This window comes from Vigna angularis, chromosome 6, assembly GCF_016808095.1.
Source record: "Vigna angularis cultivar LongXiaoDou No.4 chromosome 6, ASM1680809v1, whole genome shotgun sequence".
NCBI classification, from domain to species: domain Eukaryota; kingdom Viridiplantae; phylum Streptophyta; class Magnoliopsida; order Fabales; family Fabaceae; genus Vigna; species Vigna angularis.
Genome location: NC_068975.1, coordinates 19,325,526 through 19,338,239, shown reverse-complemented (window position 1 = coordinate 19,338,239; position 12,714 = coordinate 19,325,526). Strand labels below are relative to the sequence as shown.

Sequence of the window (12,714 nt, the reverse complement as noted above, 5' to 3'; positions counted from 1 at the left end):
GAGCAACGTTAAAGTCTACAAAGAAAACGACGTAGAAGTCTATGAAGAAACAGATATAGAAGAAACGTTTTATAGATCTGAAACCAAAATTCTCTCTATTTTATTTTAATATATACCATAACAAGAGTAGGTAGAAAATGTTCATAAATACAATCTTATTTTAATATATAATGTTTCAAAAGGATAATTAATTTAGGTTTAGAGACCGTTATACGTCAAATTTAAAGAAGAAAACAAAATTATAGATCAAAACGCGTGTTTTCATTGGAAAATAATAATTAAGATTCCAATGACTTACGACCCGTGACACCTCTTTTAGTACGACTCAGATTTTGTAGTACACACGCTTTCTTCTCCGGTTCACTTGGAACTAACAACACGTTGCGGCATCAAATGAAAATAAATTATTTCGTAATTAAAATATATATAATTTTAAGAAGAAATTTGGCTGTAAATTTAGAACTCTTTTGTCATTAAATTGTGATATAATGAGTTTTTATTTTGATTTTTTACATTTAAAACATAAGAAGAAAGAAGTAGAATTGAGATTGAAGCAAAACATGATTATGATGGCTTGAGTGGTCCAACGTAGTACAAACTGTGTCACTCTCACTTAGGCGCAGTACAAAACAAACTTCTAAAACCTTACCACCAATCAAAAACAAAGCAACGGTCCCTTCCCATTAATACATTCACATCCATTTCCATAAATTTTGTCTACTCTTCTTCTTCTTCTTCACTTCTAACGTTGCAGCAATGTCTCCTTCTTCACGCATACTCCTCTTCCTCTTCACGCTCTCCCTTCTCTTCTCCCTCATATACGCCCATGGCGGCCACGACGACGACGACGGCGGCGACGGTGAACCCGACTCCAACGCCGTTCCCGTTGACCTCCACTCGAGGACTTTGATCCTGGCGAAGGTGTGGTGTCTGATCGTGATCTTTTTGGCCACGTTCGTGTCTGGGGTGTCTCCCTATGTGTTGAAATGGAACGAGGGGTTCTTGGTTCTGGGGACCCAGTTCGCTGGAGGAGTGTTTCTGGGAACTGCCATGATGCATTTTCTCAGTGATGCTAACGAGACTTTCGGGGATTTGACTACCACAGAGTACCCTTTCGCGTTCATGCTGGCTTGTGCCGGCTATTTGCTGACCATGCTTGCTGATTCTGTCATTTCTTCGGTTTTAGCGAAGGTGGGGCGTGATGGAGATGCAGTAGATGTCGAAGTTCAAGGTTGGTACTCTGGCTTCTGCTTGTGTTGGCTCGTTGAATGGTATGCGAAAATGAAAATGTGATTCAGTTAGAATTGCTACTACTACTGCTATAAGTATTTTACTGTGTTGAGTCGTGCTTTTTTTCAGGGAATAACAGTGTTATGTTTTTTGGGTAAATAAGTATCGAATGGAATAGTAAATATGTTTTCAAAACTTTTTAGACATTCCATTTCAATATTTTCTTTTTATCAAAGTAGGATGCTTAGTAAAAAAAATTGAATTCTCCTTTTTAAGCCGAAACTTCGATGCAATTTGTATGTTGGTAATTCGTGTAATCAGGGTTTCTGTGATCCATATAGATTGCTAAGGCGAAGCTTCAATTTTGATAGAAGATCAGAATCAAAAGGGTACAAGAACTTGCATCCAAGTTTTGTCATACTTTTGTTCTCTTCTTTTGAGGTGTGATTTTGGATTATAATTTTGATGGGGAATGCATAATGATTCAGCTAACAGACTGTTCTTTTTGTTTAATTTGTTTTGTTGAATTTGTATTTTTCATAAGCTGATTGGTCGCTGTGAGTGATGGAGTATTACAATACCTTCTGATTATGCAATTCAATTTGATTTTGGAAATCTCTCTTCCTCTGAACTATGTTTTGTTTTTTGTTGTTGGGATTAAATGCTTGAATTGCGGCGGTGCATGATTCAGACTACAAACCACCGTAAAATTACTCATGTAAATGATTATACGAAATTAAGCACTTGTGATATAATTTCTCTTGTAATTAATTCTTATTTAAAAAAATGTTTATTTTTATTCATCCACTTTCTATAAAAGTGTGTTTATGGTGATGGTTGAATGCCATAAACAAATGAAAAACCAAAGATCATATATTGCTTCATTTCAGCATGATCATTGTGCTGTATTGAATTGTAGTAGCACTTCTGAATTTGTCATTATTGTCATGGCCTATCAATTTGGCAAATATGAAATTGGATTTGAATATCCTCAAGTTCGACTATCTCTAATGAAAAAAATGTAACATTATATTTTACTTGTGCAGGAGCTGATACAAGCAAAGTAAGTGGAAACGGTGTTACTTCTCAGTCACAAAACCAAGTTAGATATTCATGTTTTTGTATCAGTTCAATGAGTGGTGAAAAAGATGTTGTAATCTTAGGCTTGCTACCTCTTTTTTGGTACTAACTTCTTGTTTCTCTGTGCTATCAGAACCATTCTGTTTCTAGCACCGATCACAACTTCGCAAGCCCTGCACTTGGCTATGCCCATTCACTTGGAGACACCATCTTGTTGATTGTTGCCCTTTGTGCACATTCTGTGTTTGAGGGCTTAGCAATAGGAGTTGCTGAGACAATAGCAGATGCATGGAAGGCCTTATGGACAATCTGTCTGCACAAGATATTTGCAGCCATAGCCATGGGAATTGCACTCCTTAGAATGATTCCTAACCGTCCCCTTATGTCATGTGCAGCCTATGCTTTCGCTTTTGCCATCTCCAGTCCAATTGGTGTGGCCATTGGAATCATTTTGGATGCCACAACACAAGGTCATGTGGCAGATTGGATCTTTGCCATATCGATGGGTCTGGCCTGTGGAGTGTTTATCTATGTATCAGTAAACCATCTGTTGGCAAAGGGATACAAACCACACAACCCGACAAAGGTTGACTCAGCCTATTTCAAGTTTTTTGCAGTGTTGTTGGGCGTGGGAGTGATAGCAGTTGTGATGATTTGGGATACCTAAGGTTGTCCATAAATAGGAGACATACATAATGATAGCTTAAGTTCCAAGATAACTTCTCTTTACAGCATATGCAGACCTTTTTCTTATTCTGTTTTCATCTGGGTTGATGATGAATACGTTTTAGAAAAAGTTGTGCTAGTTCCTACGATTGAAAAGGTTACATAAATTTCCTCAAATGATGCAAAAGATGAGCAAGAAGTATGGAGAAGAATTAACCTTGTTAGATAAGGAATTTTAAAATTTCCAAAAAAATTAAAATATATGATATTTGAATTGCTTACTATTGAATTCTCTTTATTTCTTAACTAGTTTTCTTTATTTCTTAAATAGTTAAAATATTCTGAATTTTCAATTCTCTTGTTTGGATAAAGCAAATTCATTTCTCTTTGAATCAAAATTCTATTTTAAAAGTATTTGGTTTAATCTTTGGGTCGGACTAATTCAACTTAACTTTCGGTTTGAACTGGCTCGTTTCGACCTTTGTCCTAAGTCGTCCCGTCTAGACCCTTGACTATGGTTGACTCCACTCATCCTTCATCCTAGGTTAAATCGGCTCAACCTTCAGCGTCAAAGGTTGTGATAAGTCTGTCTAACTAAAGGTCGTGACTAGTAGGATTTAGCCAAAGGTTGAGACTAATTGGTCTTAGATAGAAGTTGAGATTAGTCGATCCTAGTTGAAGGTCGAGAAGATTCACTTCTAACTATAAATAGAGACGATTTGACCTTAGTCAAAGGTTGAGTCGAGTAGGTTCAGGTTAAAGGTTCAACTTAGTAGGTTCGAGTTGAAAGTAAAGTCAAGTCACTCGGGATGGAGGTTCAACCCAAGTCAAAGGATCAAGTTGAGTTGACTTAGTCGAAAAGTCAAGCTAAATTGGTTAGACAAAAGGTAAAAACAAGTTGCTCTTGACCATAGATAGAGACGAGTCGACTTTGGACAAAGGTTGAGACAAATCAACTCATATTCATGATCAAGTTATATCAACCCAGGTTAAATTTCAAAACAACTTGACCCGAGTTAAATATTGATATAAGTTGACTTTCTGAACTTGTCGACTTTTTTTCATCTTAAAAAAAATCCCACAACTTGAGGAATTTCATTTACATTCTTTTTTTGAATTTCAAATTTTATAATTTAGTTATTTAAAATACCTTTTTAAACTTTATCAATTTTAATTTTCTTGTCCAAACAAATAATTTTATTTTAAAAAAACATTAAATTCTTCAAATAAATAAATTACTTTCTTATTGTTCACATTGAACGGAAAAGAAATATATACAAATCTATAGTACAAATATTATTTACATCAAAATACTATATACGGCTCTCTTTAATTCATGTAGTACAAACATTATTTACATCATAAAGTGGTTCTCTTTTAATTCATGTAGTCTTATGAAAAAAAAAAAAAAAGGTTATTGTATATGATTTAATAATATTGACTTTTGTTTTGAAAGATCAACATTTAAAAAGAGAGTTTAAGTATGTTTTCTAGTAATTGAAATTTCGGCTGATGTTGTTTTACCTTTCAAATTTAAAGTCATCTTCTTGGATCTTTGTGATTTGAAAAATTAATATTTATTTTAATACCTAGTTAAAATGGACACTTTAAAAGAAAAAAATAATAATTATGTTTTTGAGTTTTTGATGATGAAAATTATAAATTAAAATAAATGATCTTGTGAATAACTTGTAACTTTTTAAATTATAGAACTAAACAATTGAATTTAAATTTAAAGGACTAAAATCAATCTCATTTTAATAAAATTATTCATCTAATTGGATTTTATCTTATTTTTATATCAGGTCGTGCTATATTATATAGTTTCATATCAAAATGGCAATGTTGGTGCTAATTTAGAAAAGACTCTAAGGTTATGTTCTCTTACACAAAATTCTATTCAAAAGGATTTTGAGATACGGATTTGTGGGACTCGTTTTTGTTTATTTTGTTCATTTCATGCAATTTAAGAATGAGAAAACATTTGTAAGATGGTGAGTTTTTCTAATCTCGCTTGAGGTGATACGATTTGAGGATAATATATAAGTTTTGACAATGATACTCTTTTTTAAATTACATTCTAAATTTCCATTGGTCAAGGAAGATGATTGTGAAATATAAATTGTACGTTGGAGTGATGAGAATCGATTCTGGATGTGATGGAATCGATTTCAAGAACTCTGCATATGTAGGAATCAGTTTCCTTATTGATGAACCGATTCTAAATGTCTGAAAAATCAGTTTTTAATTTAAACTGCTCCACCGTTGAATATAAGTTTTTGTCCTATTATTTGAGTTTTGTAGATGGCTTACGGGTCTCGGGTGGACACGTGCATAGAGTTTATCATCAGAGTTGGAAGGTTCTTCCAGAGGTCTGGAAGTGAACGCGCAGCCCGCCGTAGGCGGAGGATGAGGCAGAAAAAGTGGTGGCACATGAGGGATGTCTGCATGTATAATAGATGGGGGAGTTTCTACAAAAGGAACTATGAGGATGAAGCTTATGATCAAAGGTCCTCTTTTCAAGAGCCACTGAGGAGGAACATAACAATAATCATTAATCATGTTTCATGTTTCATAACTAATAGCTTTTAGAATAATTAATATCTAAATATTCAATTTTTTATGTTAAATAAATTGTATTCTTTATTTATTACTATTATTTTTTCAAAATTATTAAATAACAGTTTTTCTTTTAAAAAAAATTAACTCATCCAAAATTATTTCATATTAGTTTTAATATTAAAGATAATTTGTAATATTTATTTTTAATCTATTAAATTTTTTATTCATTTATCACGTCAAACAAATTACTTAATTTTTTATAAATTTTATTTTCAAAATTACTTACTTTCGCTTTTAAATCTTTTAAAACAAACAACACAAAATTTATTTTCAAATTCATACGTTTATTTCTCCTCAAATCCATCTTTAAGAAAAAATATTATTAAACCTTGAATAAATAAATCAATACTTTTGAATTTAAGAATTTAAGTTTTGGAACAGTGTAATGTTAAAAAATCAATTTACCTGTTGTTTATAATTAATCTTTTATAAACTTTTAAATAAATCTTTATAATTTTTTAATTGTTTCATCATGTTTTAAATTTAATTATTTATATATATTTTAAAATAGATTTTATTATTATGGCTTACATTAAATATTTTAATAAATTTTGAAGGGATCACATTTTCAGAAATCTATTATTAAAGTAAAAACTAATAGAATTTTTTTAACTAAAATAATACGGTTCGGGTCGAAAATCCGGTTTATTCGCCCGACCCATATCGTATGGTCCAAGCCATAAACCCTAACCTAAACGAAGGGCTTTTCCCTTTCACTCTCACTGCGTTTCGGTTATGGCTTCTCGAAGGCTCTCATCATCTCTACTCCGACCATTTCTCCGTCGATCTCCGCTGCAATTTCATGCTCCGGCATCTTCCCGGTCGTTCTCTCTCCCAAAATGCACCTCTCATGTTTCTCCGATCGCCGTAAGCATCACCTCGTGTCATTCATATCCTTACACTTTTTTATACTTGATTTTGTTGTTGTGATGATGATAAATAAAGTAACAAAGAAGACCCGTGTATTTTCTCGTGTTGGTTGATAAAATAACTACCAAATATGTCCTCATATCATCGTACTTCATGAGTCCGACAATTGCTTATCCCTGTCTTACATTTTTTTTCATTTCTACCCGTATAATTAAGCACGATGTCATCCTCTCACCAAAAGCTACCATTTTCGGTCGTTTAGTTGGTCTCTGCTACATGCTAGGTGCTAAATGGTTGAAGGTATAAGAATTAATAAAGAATACTACATACTCCTAAATTTATGTATATTGAAATTGAAATTAAAATTAAATACATGATTTATCGTCAAATAAATTTATATATCAAAATCCCATAAAGAAAGAATGAATAGAGACGGGAAGTGTGACATGTTTCTAATTCACTGAATAGTATTTTACAAGAATTGTCTCTTTTAGTACCGTGTTTGTTTCTATCGGTAGAATCCCAAATCTCATCTCAAGTGTGTTATTTGGCACATATAAATAAAGTAACAAAGAAGATCTATTAATAAGATATAATCTTGAACTGTGATTGGGAGATTTGTTAACTTGCAGATAATAATGTTTACTAAAAGTTTGATCTTCTCAGTTTTCTTGTTTCTTTCTTGTTAATTATGCATGATTGAGTGGAATGAATAAAGGAATTTGAAATGACAAAGTATCAAGAGCTCGTCAATGGGTTTAATTTGGGGTTTGTTTGAATAAATTTCTCCACGTCACTCATGTAGGAGAATAAAAGTAGTAGGAAAAATTAAATAAGCTTCTTCATTCTGAAAATTAGCTTAAGGAGGCTAATTTGTAGAAGTTCTTTCAGGTTAGCTTTTTCAAAAGCTAATTTTTAACCTATGCCTAACTAATTTAACTTATGGACATGCTTATTTTATTTTCCTAAAAGTGTTTATAGAGGAGTTTATCATTGTCCAAGCTAATTCTATGTTTCAGTTTAGTTTTTTGAAAGTGTGACCTGATTAACTTTAGCACAAGTTATGTGGGATATCAGCTCTTATGGGTGCTTGCTTTTGTAGATTACGAAATCCCCTCAGACTGGGGCATTCTCAAGATTTGAATGTGGCTATGGTTTAGCATCAGTTCAGAGAAGTTCTGAACTGGGACCATTTAAGAATTCTAGGGGGATCGCACCACCTTTAGCTAGCAGGTATATGTCAACAGAGGCACCTTCTGTTGATTCTTCTTCTCAAGGTAGTTTGATGCCAGAACCTGAAGTTCCTCCTCGTATCAAATTTAAGAGATTAGACAAAACTGGCCGGCATATTATGCAGGCATGTGACTGATCTGGATTGCTTTTTAATGAGAAATTCATTTTTTGTCATTTGTAAAAATGGTTGGTATTTATATCCTTTAGATTTTAGACAAGGAAGCAGTAGAGGAGGTGAGAGGGCAAAGAGAGATACCTGACATAAAGCCTGGTTATATTGTGCAGCTCAAAGTGGTATGAAGGTTTTTATTTTCTATTCATTTTTTTTTCTTCGTGTTTGTTTGTGATAGGGATATGATCTTGTGTTTAATAACATCTGGTGTAACAGGAATCACCTGAGAATAAGAGGCGCATTTCTATTATAAAAGGCATTGTTATTGCCAGGCGTAATGCTGGACTCAATACTACATTCAGAATTAGGAGGCAGGTGGCTGGGGTTGGGATTGAATCTCTATTCCCTCTGTAAGTATGACCTTCCCATATTTTAAGTATATATACATTCTATTTGAACTGGTAAAATAATCTTTTCACATATCTTGGCATTGGATGACGGTGTATTTAAATTGCTTCACTCACCATAAAGATAAAAGGATTATAGAAATAATTATTTGAGGTGGTGATAATTATTTAAAATTCTAGTTATGGCCCAGTTATTTGTGTTGTTTACCATCTTTTAATTAAAATGTCTAAAGTATTGATGATTAATGAATTTTTTAAGAAAAAAAATAAAAGGAAGGAAAACGCAATTTTACTGCTTTTCTTATAAGCTACAAAGTGTGAACATGATTGTTTCCAAACTTATTCAAATGAAGAATTAGATTTTTGGAAAGGACTTGTTGGAATATACATTTTGATTTTCAATTTCAGCTCAATCTGTAATTTTCCCCAAGCATTATCTTTAGGGAAAAAGTGGTCTATTTTACTTCAGTGTACATTCAGACTGTAATTTTTGTTCTCTTTCATGAGCTTAATTTGAGGTGTTTTTCTGTGTTTGGGATGAGTTCTTGAGTTTGTTATACTAAAAGGGTCCTCTGTTTATCCTCATTTCAGTCTGCCATATGATTTATGTACTATTGTGTGGGGTTGGGAAGGAGGAATTGATGTGATTTTGTGTTGGGGTTTTTTAATTTTCAGCTGGTTGTGCTTGTAGTCATATTACATAAAGCTTAATGCCTGAAATTTATGCCATATGTGAACTATAATAGGTATTCACCTAACATAAAGGAGATAAAGGTGCTTGACAAGAAGAAAGTGAGAAGGGCTAAACTCTACTATCTGAGGGACAGAATGAACGCACTTAAAGGTTGACGTCAATCTTCATCTTGGTGGACATTTTTTTATGATTCATTTCTCATACTTAGCATCTACATTTACATGTGTATTAATTTATTTGCTGCTGTTATGTCGTCAACTAGATTTTTTGTTTTTCAATGTGGCTTATTACAACCTAAGAATATGGTCCATCAGTTTTATCTGATTTAAAACTTGTCACGTTTTGAATGGTGGGTATTATCTCGAGTAATAAGAAGTTAAAGTTTTATCGAAGGCAAGTTTCCCCCTGTTATGTTAAATCTGTGAAAAATGGGCTAGTATTTTAGCTGCCTTTTGACGTAAGATGAAATTGTGATCAGCAGGCTTCAGGGATTTGATTGATTATTATGTAATTGTCCAATTTCACATTTGCATCGAAACATTCAAGCTGTGATAAAACAGTTGGCCCCCCTTTTATTGGTAGTTACAGTCTGGTTACTATCTTATAGAATTTTATCAATCCATACCAAATGGTTACTAATCTACTTTCTGGTGAAGCAAACACTTAGGCATATGTTTCTAAACTATAGTTCTTTGAAAAAAGAAACTTAGTAAGCGAAAAAAAGGGTATTATGGGTAATTTAATTATTTGTGGTAATTTAATGATTTGTGCCTCTGTTGGAGCTACATCAATCTTTGAAAGGAGACGATCTTTTTTAGCTGTGTTCCACTAGCAAACTCTGAACTCTAAAACTGAGTATTTAAATTTAAATAAAGACAAAACTTAGGTATAGATAGTATCACCTCGATAATGTTCATAGATATTAATACATACTTTTATTTCAACAATTGTTGCTATAAAACTGCAATTTTTAATTTGAAAACAGCAAAAGCAGTAATACTTTTCTCCTTTAGAAAAATACAAAAGACAAGTGGATGGCATTGCTTAAATAAATCAATAAAAACAAAATAAATAATGAAAGTGAAACTTTGAAGTACTAAAATTCAGAAAAAAGAAAAACGCCAAAACTCTTTACAAGACATAACTTAAATATATTACAAATTATGAAAACTTTTTTCTTTTGTGCTTCATGCCTGAATAATGGTTGTAATTAGGATTGTCAAAATGGCTAATCTTTTTTGTTTACCATTTCGGTTTATTTATTAGTGAATAAAAAATATTCGAATTTAACTCGGTCCATTATGGATTGGTAGGTTAAACGGATTGACTCACTAGTTTACTTAATTATAATTTTTTTTATATTTAAAAAAATTAATTTTTTTTGTAATTTAAATGTAAATAAATTTTTCTAAAATAATGTTAAATTTCAAAGACAATTCAAAATAAAAAAGTATCAAACAATTTAAATGTAATACAAAAACAAACACAAAAAGCAAACAAATAAGTTTCTAAAATTTGATCATTTTTGTGTTATTTATCTGTTTTATAATATTAAAGTTTTGAATAGATAAATTCATAATACTTTTCTCTCTTAGAAATATATTTTTCTTCATTTCCAACTACAACACAATAAAAAAAGTGTTAACTAATAATTTTGAAACATAAATTAATAAAAAATTAAATTAAATTAGGTGGGTTGATGAGCCAACCCAACTCACTATGGATTCAATCTGCGTGAGTCGGGTTCTAAGTGAGTCGGATTGATCCACGAGTTCTAACATAATTTGGCAGCACTAGTAATAATGTTCTTTGGTTTTTTAATTTTTTATAATAATAATAATAAATAAATTGGTATAATGATGATAAATAAGTAATTAGTAATTATGAATAAATAATAATATAATTTGTAAAATTAAATACCTAAAAATACATTTATTGTATTTCACTGTCAGTTTTTTTTTATTAAAAAACCGTGTCTTCAAATTTTATTTATTTTCAACAAAATAAATTTTATTTCCATTCATTTGTTGCATATTGCTCTTTATTTCTTTTTTTCTCTTTCAATATCTCTATTTCGTTACATTTTACAAAAACATAGGATCATATTTTTTTATGAGTTGATTTACCTAGGAATTAATTTAGTAGAGATTTTTTTTTCTATTGTTTAATAGAGTTTATATTTCTAGGAATTATTTTGATAATATCTCTCTTGTGCGAATGTTTTTTGTTTGAAAGGAATGTGAAGCGCAAATTTGTAGGACACATTTGTATTCGTTTCATGCGATTTGAAAGTAAGAAAAAAAGAAAATTGGTAAGATAGTGAGTTTTTCAATCTCACTTGAGGTGAGACAATTTGAAGGTAAGATATAAGCTAGGACAATAATATGATGGAGACCATGGACCAGTCTCCCAATCCTTCCAACCTCTTTTACCTGCATCCTAGGAAAAATCTAGGCCTCACTCTCATCTCTTAGGTTCTGAATGAAACTAATTACTCTTCTTCGAGAAGAAACATAAAGAGAGTTCTTCTCTCTAAGAACAAAATCAAATTCATATATAGTGGAATCAAGAAACCTAAAAGAAATGATCCGATATATGATGCTTAGGAAGAATGATGATTCTATCTTGGATTATAAAGACCATTTCTTCACAAATTGTAGAAAGGTCATATATGTTGAAAATGCTAAAGATTATGAGATGAATTAAAAGAAAGGTTATCAAAAAGTGATTACTTCAAGATTTATGACTTACTTCAAGATATTCACTCAATTAAACAAGGAGAAAGGAGTGCAAGTCAAAAATTTTACTGATTTGAAGATTCTTTGGAAAGAATTAGAATTTCTTAGACTCATACCATGTTGTACTTGTGATATTCCTTGTAGTTGTGATTTATCTAAAATCTCTCTCAAATTCTGAGAAATAGAACATGTTGTTTTCTTTCTAAAGGGCCTAAATGAGACCTATAATACTGTGAGAACACAAATCTTGCTAATGGATCCTCTTTCCAACATCAATTGTATATTCTCCCTCATTGTGCAATAAGAAATGCAAGAAAAACAAGGTATCGAGATCACCAATCAGAATACTGAAACCAAGATTCTAGCTAACACTGCTGATAAATAGAATTAGTGAAAACTAGAACAAACCTGAAGGTCCCAAGGCCGTGGTGCTAGATCACGTGGTCAAGAAAGAGGGAGAGGAAAAAATCCCAATTATGAGAAACAATGCTTCTACTACCACAAGATGAATCACACTGTGGATGAATGCTACTCTAAACATGGTTACCCACCGCGGTACAAAAAAAATGACAACAACAATCAAGATAGAAGATGACAAAATGTTTGGAACTCTACCAACATCTGCAAGAGTGATTTTGCCCTTATAAAAGCATAACCTATAAACACTAACACTGTCTTCAGTTCTTTTACTCCATAACATATGCAAAAATTGCTAAAGATGATGAAAAAACACTAATAACCCTTCACATAACATTAGTCAAATACAGAGGAACACAACAAAAGATAAACTAGGTACATTTTCTTGGATTATAGACACTATGGTTACTGATAATGTGACCTATGAGAAAAAACACTTTGTCACTTTTCATAGGATCAAACCCATATTTGTTAAACTGCCAAATAACTCCATTATGACTGTCAAACATGCAGGAACCATTCAGTTTTCAAAAGATTTTATTATCTTTAATCTCTTATACATCTTTGATTTCTCTTTTAACCTAATATCTGTCCAAAGCTTAACTAGGGACATAAACTACACCCTAACCTTTTCCTCTAAGATGT

At 31.9% G+C, this 12,714-nt stretch overlaps 2 protein-coding genes across 3 annotated transcripts; both read left to right on the top strand.

Annotated features, from left to right (window-relative positions):
* Positions 1 to 657: 657 nt before the first annotated feature.
* Positions 658 to 3,074, top strand: LOC108341051 (zinc transporter 11). 2 transcript variants are annotated; one of them, XM_017578660.2, is made up of 3 exons: positions 658 to 1,231; positions 2,277 to 2,332; positions 2,444 to 3,074. In XM_017578660.2, the coding sequence occupies exons 1-3, from the start codon at positions 757 to 759 to the stop codon at positions 2,975 to 2,977; spliced, it is 1,065 nt and encodes a 354-aa protein (XP_017434149.1). In that variant the 5' UTR covers positions 658 to 756; the 3' UTR covers positions 2,978 to 3,074. The 2 variants fall into 2 exon arrangements, with proteins under 2 accessions (XP_017434149.1, XP_017434150.1); XM_017578661.2 differs by having other exon boundaries at positions 659 to 1,231; positions 2,277 to 2,293.
* Positions 3,075 to 6,301: 3,227 nt separating this feature from the next.
* On the top strand, positions 6,302 to 9,306 carry LOC108342015 (50S ribosomal protein L19-2, chloroplastic). The gene is made up of 5 exons (XM_017579714.2): positions 6,302 to 6,465; positions 7,571 to 7,825; positions 7,909 to 7,995; positions 8,090 to 8,223; positions 8,967 to 9,306. Exons 1-5 carry the CDS (start codon positions 6,334 to 6,336, stop codon positions 9,067 to 9,069), a joined length of 711 nt encoding a protein of 236 aa, XP_017435203.1. The 5' UTR covers positions 6,302 to 6,333; the 3' UTR covers positions 9,070 to 9,306.
* The last annotated feature ends 3,408 nt before the right edge of the window (positions 9,307 to 12,714 follow it).